General features: G+C 37.4%; 1 protein-coding gene across 2 annotated transcripts in view; it reads right to left on the reverse strand.

Annotated features, from left to right (window-relative positions):
• The window catches only part of LOC117210610 (protein pinocchio), a 51,983-nt gene extending 47,988 nt beyond the window's left edge, over positions 1–3,995 (reverse strand). Inside the window, exons 1-2 of one of the 2 annotated variants that reach the window (XM_033453790.1) lie at positions 3,924–3,995; positions 1,664–1,845 (exon numbers count right to left, since the gene is read on the reverse strand). In XM_033453790.1, the coding sequence (XP_033309681.1) occupies positions 1,664–1,808 (145 nt within the window). In that variant the 5' untranslated portion in view covers positions 1,809–1,845; positions 3,924–3,995. The remainder of the gene's footprint in view (positions 1–1,663; positions 1,846–3,923) is intronic. The other variant, XM_033453789.1, reaches the window with a different exon arrangement.
• Positions 3,996–12,505: the final 8,510 nt, after the last annotated feature.

Below are 12,505 nucleotides of genomic sequence, written 5' to 3' on the forward strand. Positions count from 1 at the left end.
TAAATTCAACAAAATAAATCAATAAAAAAAGAGCAAAGTCATATATTCGAATGCAACAAGTATCTGTTATTGCATAGTGCAACAAGATCCTGTCTGCTAGTTGAACAAAGGAGCATCATTATCTAAGTAAATGAATAGTGCACGCGCGCCAGACGCGAACTAAAATCGGCTGTCCGCACAACCGCACCGACTCGAGGTTGATTTCTCAGGAAGAAAGCTGATATCCACGTGGATCCAATTTTGTCCGTAGATCGAGTTCCCGTCTCGCGAACTATGCATGCTTCGCGTCTAATATAATAATAGAGCGATAGAGACCGAGATAACCGCGTCATTCCACGTGTAGCGCTTTAGTGTAACGGATTAAGTGATTCAATAGAGGGACCGATTTTAATGAAATGTGACTTAATTGGAAGCGGACAGGAAATTTAATTATTGGTGAAACCAGTTTCGAATTATTAAGATTGCGTTTTCATATTTCATATAATTTATTTGCATACTCTGACACTCTAGTGATTACATTTTATTCTACCCCGATTCATTTGAATCATTCTACAAAGTCAGCAAATACCAGAAGATGTAAACAAATTATTAATATTAAATTCGATGGTTGTACCTCGACCTGCAAGTACGTCATTCACTCTGTCATTATAAATCTTCAAAACATCTAAAATTATCATATAAATTATACGTATACGTAAGAAACAGTCTGTTCAGTTTTTTTCCGAAATGTTTTTATACATTGATTGCATACAAACCATTAACGTCACGTTATTATTCGTAACTTATATGTTTCCAATTAAGATCAGACGTAATGGTAACGTATTCGATAGTGCATTGCAATAGTCATCGATTGTTTCGCGCTATTGTTTCACTGATGACATTAAACACCGGTCATAGGATACGCTGGAATTTTCGCAAAAAATGTTGCGCTCCATTATAGAGTATCCGCATTGTCCAGCGGCAACAACGATACCTTAGAATCGGCACGTGATCGTGCGTGCGTAATCGTGCAATTTAGTACGCAAGTGTATGCGATTTTATCAGATATTCTGGAAACCATGCGAATTGAAGAGCTTCGACGAAGTATATACATCCATACACATTTCAAGAAGATAATAAGTTTGATAGAACAATAAAAAAAATTACTTATCATTAATAGAAGATAACGAATAGGATTTATCAAAATATATTTTTGAAAATCAATAAAAAATATGTAAATACAATGAAAAAGAAGTCGTATGAAGAAAAACAAAAATAGCAATTACTGTACACAATTTTGTCTCCAAATATTTTATTGTATTTGTTGTAGTAAAAAAATTTGGTTACAATGGCAAATAAAGTGTTTATTCACAAGAGAGATTGAAAGATTCGTATTATACATATTAATACTGAACAAACATCGAGAACGAAACTAAAGAAAGTCACGAATACTCATTTCCTACTTAAGTAGCGTCGTGTTTAATGCAAAAAATAAATAAAATATGAAATTTTAAAAGAAAAGAAAATATCATTTCAAAATTTCATTTTCCGTCCCAAATCTCTCCGTGTAAATCTCTTCTAAAGATATTCGTCTCTTTATTCGGTTATGCTCTTTATGACGTATATATTGATTTAGAGTCTAGAGTATTCTAGAGTAACTAGAACCAAAGGCGAATGTACTCACATTTATTAACGCCGAATGTAATATCGGTGAATTGTACGCTGTGAAGAACATTATGAGGAATAGTAGGAGGATTCGTCGGTGCAAAGTCCGGGTCATCGATATCGAAGGACACGTTTTCCTCAAATTCCGTCATTCTGTTCTCCATAATTTCGAAAACACGCAACGAACTTTGAATACCAGAATGCTTCAATCCTTTAACAGAAACGAAATTAACATATATACGGTTTCAAACTAAATATTAGATATCAAATGTATAATTTGTGATAAATAATGAATGTACATCAACGATTTTTATTTGATTATACATGTTGCAATAAGCAATCTATTCTTTGATTAATAACAGTGACCTTAGCTTGCCAGATACATATTTAAATTATACAGAAACTTATTAAATTACAAGCATTCACCTAAAATGGATTATACATGATAAAGAAATTTCTGAAAATGTTTTAAAGGCACACTCTATTGAAATACCCCGACGCTTTAATATATGCATGTAGATACGTATATATGCATATGTATTATGAATAGTAACGCAAGGTCAGTCCCAGAGTAGGCTTACATTATTAATTGCTTTCCTTTTAAATAAAATATCAAAAAGTGTCATTACAATATCAACCAACATACGTATCACATCGATAATGAATGAAGCCATGATCGATATTACCCTTGAGAGAAAGAGAGAGAGAGAGAGAGAGAGAAATCTATTCGAACAATCTTATTCGGCAAGTTATCTAATTTACATTTATAGTATCTTGATTAAAATGTAATAGCTTGTGTAAAGAATAATAAATGATTTTTTGAACGGAAGGTATATCAGTTCAAATAACAGAATACTTTTCTTTCTTCATCCAATGAAAATGTAAAACTGAACCATCGAATAACACAAATGCAAAAAAATTAATTTCTTCTCGATAAATAGATCAATTTAAAAACAGTGCAGTGATGGGATATTTGGAACTACAAATGTATCCTTGCGAGCATTTATATCATAATAAATCATGTAATTTACAAGTAGATTTATCGTTTGCAAATACGTATAGCATTAACTGTGTGTTTAATGACAATCATGATTAATCATAGTGATAAATGAATTTGACTTTCGCGAAACTATTACTGTCCAAGAAATTGGTCTTTTAATTCGTAGAATTAAAGAAAACAATAAACAAAAATAAAAAAGTAGAGAGGAAATTTTAAAACGAAAGGTAAGATGAAACGTTTCTCAAGTAAACAATAACCCATGTACATTGTAATCGATAACATTAGTAGATTCGACGATAAAGCGGAACAAAAGTAGCACTTGAATGCAACAATCTGCTTCGTACATATTATATACGTAACTGTATATGTATCATAACTTCGTTTAGATTCTTTCTTTCGTGACAAATGCTGTTTAAATGGTTTTGAAATTCTCTAATATCTTTATGACACAATATAATAATATACAATGAATGATTAATTGCAAAATGTTAACACAATCTTGTTTTTCCACAATTTGATAATACCTTAATAATACATTTTTTTAATGTCACAAAAATACAATTTATAAAATAAAATTCGTAAAATTAATAGTTATTCATAATCTTATAATGTTAATGTTAATCAATTTTTACATAACAACTTAAACAAATAGTGCGCAGCTTCGTAAAATAATACATATCTTTGAATAATCAAAAGACAATTATAACACTTTATCTTGAATAACACATTCAATAGTAGACACAGGTATAGACTGAATTACAACGTATCAGAAAAAATGCTTACAATTAAAGACGTTAATCGTGTCATTGAAGAAATAAAAAAAGTTGCAGAAGTATATATTCAGAAGAAAGAACGAAGCGTACAATTAAAAAATATTTAAGTGTTACTGAGGAGCTCAATTTTATTTGAAATATTTATTATTGAAAGTTCAATAAAATGTTATGTAAAAAAACATCATATGCTGTATCGATATATTTTCCATATTTTGTATGACTTAATATTTTGTGTTTCTGTATAGATCAATCAATGAAAAATAAGCTAAAAACTAATTTAATAGCACATTCTTAGAAAGAAATGTATAAATAATAACTAAAACTTAAGACCGCACAATCGAGATATCGAATTGAAACATTGAAACACATATGAAATCTTTATGGTAAGTGAATCATGTAAACTTGAATCTATTCTATAATTTATACAACCTATTGATTCCTTTAAAGTTTCACAATTCGTTGGCACTAAATTTTCGAATACTTCCGCGATAGAGAAAACGATGCATACTTTTACAAACCGTACGAACCGATGGTTGATGGTTGACTGACAACAGTGACAACGTTTCAATTTGAAGATTCAAATCTCTACCATTTACTACGTCTGTGCCTCTACTATATCGGTATCGATAATGTCGCATGTGACATGAATATGGTAAGGGGTCAGAATCCTCAAATGAGAAACACAAAAAAGCATTAATTGAGGTTATTATATATTTTTTAATTTGTAAGTATTTATTTAAATTAAAATATCTACATATTCTATAATCTACATAACTTTAAGTAACTCTAAAAAGGAATGAGGAATGATTAAATTAGTAACAGAAACTTGTCAGATATGTCTTTAAATATTCTCAATTTGAACTTGCGATTTCGAAGTTTTTAATTTTGTCGAATTTTTGTGTTAACAAAATTAAATTCAATATAAATAAACGGTGTTCTCTTAAAAAAAAAATTGCGTTTTTGTTACAAACTTTTATAATTTTAGTACATGATTAGTACACTGCTAAGGCAATTAAACAAATAAATAAAGACTGATTATAACTTATAAACTTAAATAACTTATAAATAACTTATAAATAAACTTAAACTTATAAATAAACTTAAATAATTTATAAATAAACTTAAATAAAGACTGATTTTATCTTTTAAATCTTATAACAAAAGTGAATTTACTTTATATATTTTTGCAAATCACCTGCATTCTGTAACTTATGCATTTATAATTATCATAAATGATTAAATATCCGTAATCTAGTCATTAGTATAATTCAAAAAGAAAGATTTTTAATAGGCTTCTTAATCAGCTTCGTGTTATAACAAAAATTAATTTATAAAATAAAAAATTTTTAATATTTTATTAAGGTCTATCAGATTTACCTAAAGTCTGTTACCTAAATGCTAAAAATAAAGGAGACAAATACTAAGAATACTAATACTAATTTGCTATACTAAAAAACCTCTTTGAAATATATAGATATAAGGTATGATATACAATGAATTATATATATTTTTATATTATTATTAAAAATAACATCGAACCACATAAACATATTTCTTAAATTTGATAATTCACAATTCATTATCAATTAATACAATTTGTATAGGAGCAAAAATAAATCAGTAAAAAATATATGTGCGAGTTTCACATACAAATACATCAAACATAAAACATTTTAATAAGATTTCAGAAACTATATTAAAATATTAAATATATTTAAAAATACATAAATATTACATACTAATCGATGTTCGAGAAATCAATGATTAAAAATAAGTATTCTTTGTCTTTATGATCTTTAGCTTAAAAAGCGATTGTATAAATAGTGTAATAGTGTTTACAATGTATCGAGATCGTAAAACCCATCAAGCATCAAGTTTTATATGTTATAGCATTTGAATGAACAAATTCATACAATTCCTAATTTCGATCATAGAAGATTCTTATAATATAATATAGTGATTAAACAAATATATAATACTTGTATACCTCATATATTCATAACAGTATCTTGAATTAAACATTATCTACTTCACTATGATATCTGGAAGAATGTTTAATCTTTGTACAATGTTTAATATTTGATGCAGCAAATACTATACGTTTATGTATTGTACAATAAAACATTAATTCTCCATTCATCATACATCTTCCATTAATATATTGGCCTAAATCCTATATAAAACATAAATAATAAACACAGTAACTTTTCATGCACATCGTTATGAATCAATGAATATACATACTAGGACTTGGAAGTGGACATAATCTATACATATTTGGCAAAATAAATTGTGGTGAAAATGGTCTTAATGGACCCATCATATGCCTAGTTTCTCCAAAATCTGCATTCTAATTGAAATCAAGGAGAAATCCAACCAATTATAGGAAGAAAATGCTAATGACGAACAAAATTTAATGTCAGAAAAGTTATATTCCACATATAACTTGAATACTTAATAATGAACAGGAACAGGAATCTGGTTGATATAATATGATGAAGATACCCTTTGTTTTTTAGACATATCTCTTTCTTTTCTTTTTTAGGACTGTTCTTTCAATCTTTCTCAATACAGACTTTCACCTGTGAATGACCTGTTGTATCAATAGTATCTGTAACATTTAATTTTTAAGAAACATGACATTCCACATGTCTTGTTATATACATGTGATTAGACTCTCTGGTCCATGCTCTTTACCCTTACTCTCTTAAATGTGAATGACCCAATGATCTTTCCTTTCTCGCAAATGCTCTTCCTTTGCACTGTGTTATTGACTACGTCACCTAACTTTTTCTTTATTCTGTTTACTTCTATCTTCAGTGAAATCTCTTTCCCTAAATAAATTATACAACAATTTAATAAAACTGAAAAATAAATATATTAAACAAATACACAAGACTGTAACAAATAATTTGTACCTATTATTTGTGTAACTATTCCTGTCATCATGTTTTGAATAAAAGAATACTTAAGAAAATCTAGTTTTTAAATATTTGTTTATATGTTACAATTAATATTTGGTATTTAATGTTTTAATACACAATATTATAATTTAGAATCCATTTTGTATTTTACCAAATGGTAAATTTATTTATATGTACATGTATAGGTTATGTCTGTAATTTTATATAAATAAATAATTAAATATAAATAATCATATGAATATATAATAGATAATTATCAAGTGCTAAGTTTTTATCGTCATTAAAGTACTGCCAAGTGATATGATACTTAACATACTTGAAGTTAATTAGTATACAAATGCTATAATAAACATAATGTTGTACAAATTTTGTATCTATCTTTATTTTGCGGCCACTATATAGCAATACCGGCTAAATTTCGGTTTAATAAAAATAAAATTATTGCCTTTTTTTTATTGCAATCTAATTACTATAGTTTTCAACGTATAGAATCAAAAAATGCAAGTATTAACTTTAGAAATTCAGAGGTTTCAAAGTTATGCATATGTAAAGTTGAGGGTTTTTATCGTATTTGACAATTTATTTTGACGCCATGTTGGCTTTTATCCACGATTCGTCCAATGAATGCAATCGCTGACTATAATAAATACACGTGGATGGCAGCCACTTAGGCGGGATAAGTCAAATTAAAGAAGATATTTTTTCTCTAGTCAAATGTTTTTTTAGATGATTTGTCTTTTAGCCTAATAACAGTTATGGTAAACTTGTTGCGAAAGATGTAGTCATAAAACAGTAAATCACAGTATGGAAATTACGAGTACTGAATTAGGTTGGCAATAGTTATAAAATTCCAGGGACCGTAAGGCAACCGGCTATGTTAATATATTAATTTTCGCTAAAGACCATGTATATTACGCGTCAATACTTTAATTACAGCCAGCGACGATATCCATGCTCGAAAAATAAAAGCAAATTAACGACCGAAAAAAGGTCCGATTTTTGTGACACTGTTTTTGTCGCAAAAACAAAATCGATGTCATGAAATTGATAATTGAGATAATTTGGAGGCAGTATATCTTCAAACGAGAAACATTCAATGTTCGTTTGTGTGGAAGCAATATGGCATCAAAATGCTTAGCTTTACATACGCATAACTTTTAAACCGCTGAATTCCTAAAATTAAGACTTGCATTTTTATTCTATGCACTGAAAATTATTAAATAGCAATAAAAGAAGGCAATAATTTTATTTCTAATAAATCGAAGTTTAACCGCAATACTTAAAAATAAAAAGAAATGATCATATTTATAAAAAAAGAAAATATGCTGTATTAACCAATATATGTCTGATAACCAAACACAAGTCTGGATGATGGAATGATCTATGTCGAGGATTGTGACTTCGACTTCTAGAAGAAGTAGTATATTTTTTATTCATTTTCGAATTCGCTTGCTTTCTAGAAATTGGACATGTTGTTTTTTCACAATATGAATGACACTTTCGAGAAAAAAGATCATCTTTATAATTTATAAACAAAATGACGACAAAAAATAAAAATTTTTAATATTAAACAAATCATCTAAATTTTCATTATTTATTGCAACAATTGTATGATGTCCTACAATTTTTTCTGTTGTAACTGATGCACATTTTACTTCTTCTCTTTCAAATATAGGTTTGAATCTCCCCCTATGGTTAAATAAATTTATTTATAAATAGAAAATCTAGAGTAGATGCATATAAAGGGCTGGACAATGGCAAGGGTCAAAGCCATCCTGAAGATGACCTTACAATGCTATAGAGCTGGGACATGTGAGAGCGACCTGCGAATCTATGGTAGACCGGGGGCAGGTATGCTACAGGTGCGGAGGCACCGGTTATCAGGCTCTGTGAGTCGCTCGGTGCGCCCACCACCCATAGAATGGGAGGGGCCGCATGCGTTTCGCCGAAAACTAAAAGGACGAGTCGAATTCGGGAGCCTGCGGACAGGATGCAGGGTGACAATGTGAGAGACCTACCGCAGGGAGAGGAAAGAATAACGAGTGTGGCAGATGGCCGGCGGGAGGCCATGAATATGGACTTGGTAAAGTAGATTCGTATGGCTGCTCCAGACCAACTTCAGGCGATCGAAACGGGCACAAGACCTGCTTTTCCAGATGATAAGGGAAAGCAGGGTAGCCCCGGCAGTGGTAGCCGAGATCGTATATTAGACACTCCTAACTAGGTCGGAGACCTGGATGGTTTGGTCGCTATGACATGGACGTCAGCATCGGACACGCCCGTCGCAGGGATCCCGCTCGAGCAGGGCAAGGGGTATGCCGCTATCGAGTGGGTGGTGGGCGTATATGTCTCCCCGAACAGTGGCCTGGTTGCGTTTGCGGAGTTCTTGGACGGGGTTGGTGATTGCGTGAAACGATACCTTTCACGTTAGGTCCTCGTCCTGGGAGACTTTAATGCTCACTCCTCGCAATGGGGGAACACAAGGACGGATACTTGTGGCCGGGTGCTGTCAGACTAGGGTGCAGGCCTCGGCTACTCTTACTTAACAGAGGCTTGACCAGCAGGCATTGCCGCGGCTGAAACTGGGACGCCCGTACAGAGGAGACAAGCGTGGACGAGGAGGCGGAGTATCTTCGCTGAGACATGAACGCGGCATGTGATGCGTCGATGCCGCGCTCCGTGCCTGGTACTAGACAGAATGGGACTGTGTACAGGGTGGATCCCAGAGACCGCAGTGCTACGGGCGAGGTGCATTCGGGTCCGCAGGTGATTCCAGAGATTCCGTCGTCGGCGGCTTCATGACGAGGAAGAGATCTCCCTCTGCTACAAGGCATATAGAGGGACGCGACGCATCTTACAGCGGAGGATCAAGATCGCTAAAGCCCGATCCTGGATGGACCTCGGCCAGTCAGTCGAATCCGACCCGTGGAGGCGACCGTACAGGATGGTGATGAAGAAACTGCGGCCAAGGGCCCCACCGCTGACGGCAGATATGAATCTGGCATTGCTGGAGGAGGTCATTCGCATACTGTTCCCGCCACAGGAGGACAGCCCGGGGCAGCCGCGCACTTCCTCGACTTGGACAATGGAGTTGAGGGAGGAACTAGGGATTGCGGAGGAGGAGATGTTGGATGCGGCGAGCAGGATAGCCTCTCGCGACGTGGCGCAGGACCCGGACGGAATCCCAGGACGGATATGGGCTGAGACGATGGCAGTCATGGACCCCAGGCTATGTCACCTATTTACACGGTGTCTGAGGGAGGTAGTCTACCCTCCGATATGGCGCATGGCGAGGCTGGTCCTGCTTCGGAAGGAGGGGCGACCGACGGACTCGCCGTCCGCGTATCATCCGGTGTGCCTACTGGATGAAGTGGGCAAGCTCTTCGAAAAAGTCATTGCTGCCCGTCTGAAGACCCACATGTCAGGGCGAGTACCCGGTTGGCACGAAAGCTAGTACGGCTTTCGGCGGGGTCGCTCGACGGTAGATGCTGTGAACCGGGTGCGGGAGATGTCACGGGCCATGGTTTCTCGGGGTGGGGTAGCGCTGGTAGCCTCTTTAGATATAGTCAATGCATTCAACACCATACCCTGGGACGGGATATTGGAGGCCCTTGAATTTTTCGAGGTGCCTCCCTACGTTATTCGTGTCATACGGGCCTACCTGAGCGACAGATGGGTCGGCTACACTGGCAAGGATGGAGAAGAGCGGTGGCCCGTTGAGCGCTAGGTTCCGCAGGGTTCGGTTTTGGAACCGATTCTATGAATCATCGGCTACAACGCGGTGCTTTACTGTTCTATGCCCCCAGATTCATGCATGGTGTGTTACGCGGATGACACGTTGGTCTTGACTGGGAGATGCTGATGGCACGAGACGCTGCGCCACGGAGAGCTTGCCGCCGCCTGTATGATACGGGTTATACGCAGGCTGGACCTGAGATATCCCCAGCCAAGTCGGAAGCCATATGGTTTTACGACTACCAACGTAGGGGACTCCTCCGCCTGACCTGTGTTTGGACATAAGCGGGGAGGAGGTTGAGCAAGGGTTTCAGATGAAATATTTGGGCCTCACCATCAACAATGGACGTTCGGACCGCACTGCAAGCTCCTGGTTCCCAAAGTGACGACGGCAGCCAACGCTTTTTGTGGCTTGCTGCCGAATATCGGTGGGGCAGAAGTCGGAGTGCGCCGACTATATGAGGAAGTCGTCCGTTCTCGGGTTCTGTATGGGGCTCCGGTTTGGGCAGGAGATCTGATGACAAGTCGTCGCAGTCTACACTTGCTGAGGAGGCTTCATAGGATGACCGCCATTGGGATCGTAAGGGGATACCGGACGATATCATGTGCGTCGGTGACTGTCCTGGCGGCGTCTCTTCCGTTCGAGCTCTAGGCCTTGGCGCTTCGACGAGTGTACGAAAACCGGAGGGGCCTGAGCTCAGGTAGGGGCTCTCTCCCCGCCGAGCAGGCGGCCCGAGACGTTCGGGGGGAAGCTAGACGAGAAGTGTGGCAGCGGTGACGCTCCGACCTACTCGTCGAAGACCAGGTCCGTGGCCACCGGGCCGTTAGATCGGTTCTGACAAATGGGAGGCTTGGAAGGACTACAGAGGCCTTCCGCTGTCCTTTCGGATGGCGCAGGTGCTCACAGGACATGGAGTATTCGGGGAATACCTGCAGAAAATCGGGAGAGAGGTGACGAACACCTGTCACCATTGCGATGTGTGCGAGGACACGGCCCAGCACACGTTGGAATTTTGTCCGTCGTGGAGGCCCCACGTCGTATTCTACGGCTAGCGATTGGCGAGAGATTAGACCCCTCGTCAGTTGTGAAAGTGATGCTGGGGGGGGGGGCAACAAGAGTTCTTCGCAATCCGCTCATATTGCGAAGGCGTAATGCTCGTAAAGGAACGAACAGAGCGAGAGAGGATGAGAACATCCCACTCTTGCAGGGTTCCGCGCAGAAGGACAGTTCTACGCTGTCCTTGGTGGTCATAGGGCCGACACGCCGAGAAGGATCTGGATCTCCTCAGACTTGCATGACGGTCTAGGAGATGTCGTTGAGAGGGGTGGTCCCTCCCAATGCTCGAACTAACTAAGGAACGACTCCCGCAAATAGGAGAAGACACAGGAGTGCTCCGGCAATAATTCGAAAGAGGTCTTGGGTCATTCCAGCTGAGCGTCAGGCGGTCCATTGTGGGGTTTTAGTCAGTAAAGTCCGACACTACCCCGCCACTTCCCAGAAGAGAGGGGGGAGTGTCCATGAGGATTTCCCTACGTATAAAAAAGAAGTAGATGCATATAAAAAGAAGCAATTAAACAGTATTAACAGCTGACCTTAGAGATCTTAAGATTGAAATGTAAATAAAGTGACTACCTCTGAACAATTGCAAGACAAGATATTTTATAATAGATGTGTGGCGGAGGTTGTCGCTGCCAGATGAAAAGAGAGGTTGCGTTTCGTCCCGGGACTACCGGTGGACTCGTCAGTAAGGCTATGCCCGGTAAGGCCTTAGACGTAGAGGGAGTCTCGCTAGGTGCGGTATTTGTATCATTCGCTCGTATATTCGACCGCTAGCGAGATAGACAGACTCGTTGTCGTCGTAGCCCTCTGGTGTTGACGGTTGGTACCCGCGGATCGCCCGGGAGGTGTTGCGCCGCGTTGATGCCTCGACCTGTCGGCGTCCTGTTGATACCGATCCGCCTCAGATGTATGAAGTGAATGAAATGGTAAACATGTTATAAGAGAGATAGAAATATTATTATCTTTCATTTTATGTTACTGATTCTGTAACAGTATTTTGTATTTCAATAATGTAAAAAACCATATGTCTACTAGCTAATTATGTATATATATGTCGGAGATGAAAGGAAAGCCGAAGCTTTCCTTGGAAATTTTGGGAACATCCTCTAGTACTTTGGCCTAGATTTTATTGTAGCTGTAATTGTTTAAAATTTGTGATAGCGAGATTGGGTTCGAGGTGACAATTGGTCGCCGAACGTAGCCACGGTCACGAGATAAACGTTTTGCCTAACGGAGGTCTGGAGTGGTTGTATGGGTTTTCCGAGAAGTATGATTGTAGCGGCATGCGGCCTCTTGAGCGGGCCTAGCCACGTGTGAGGTTACCTCGGAGGTGCCGAGACAATGGGACATACATTGTATCAATAACCAA

Source organism: Bombus bifarius, unplaced genomic scaffold (genome assembly GCF_011952205.1).
Source record: "Bombus bifarius isolate JDL3187 unplaced genomic scaffold, Bbif_JDL3187 scf7180000008208, whole genome shotgun sequence".
In the NCBI taxonomy this organism is placed as follows: Eukaryota; Metazoa; Arthropoda; class Insecta; order Hymenoptera; family Apidae; genus Bombus; species Bombus bifarius.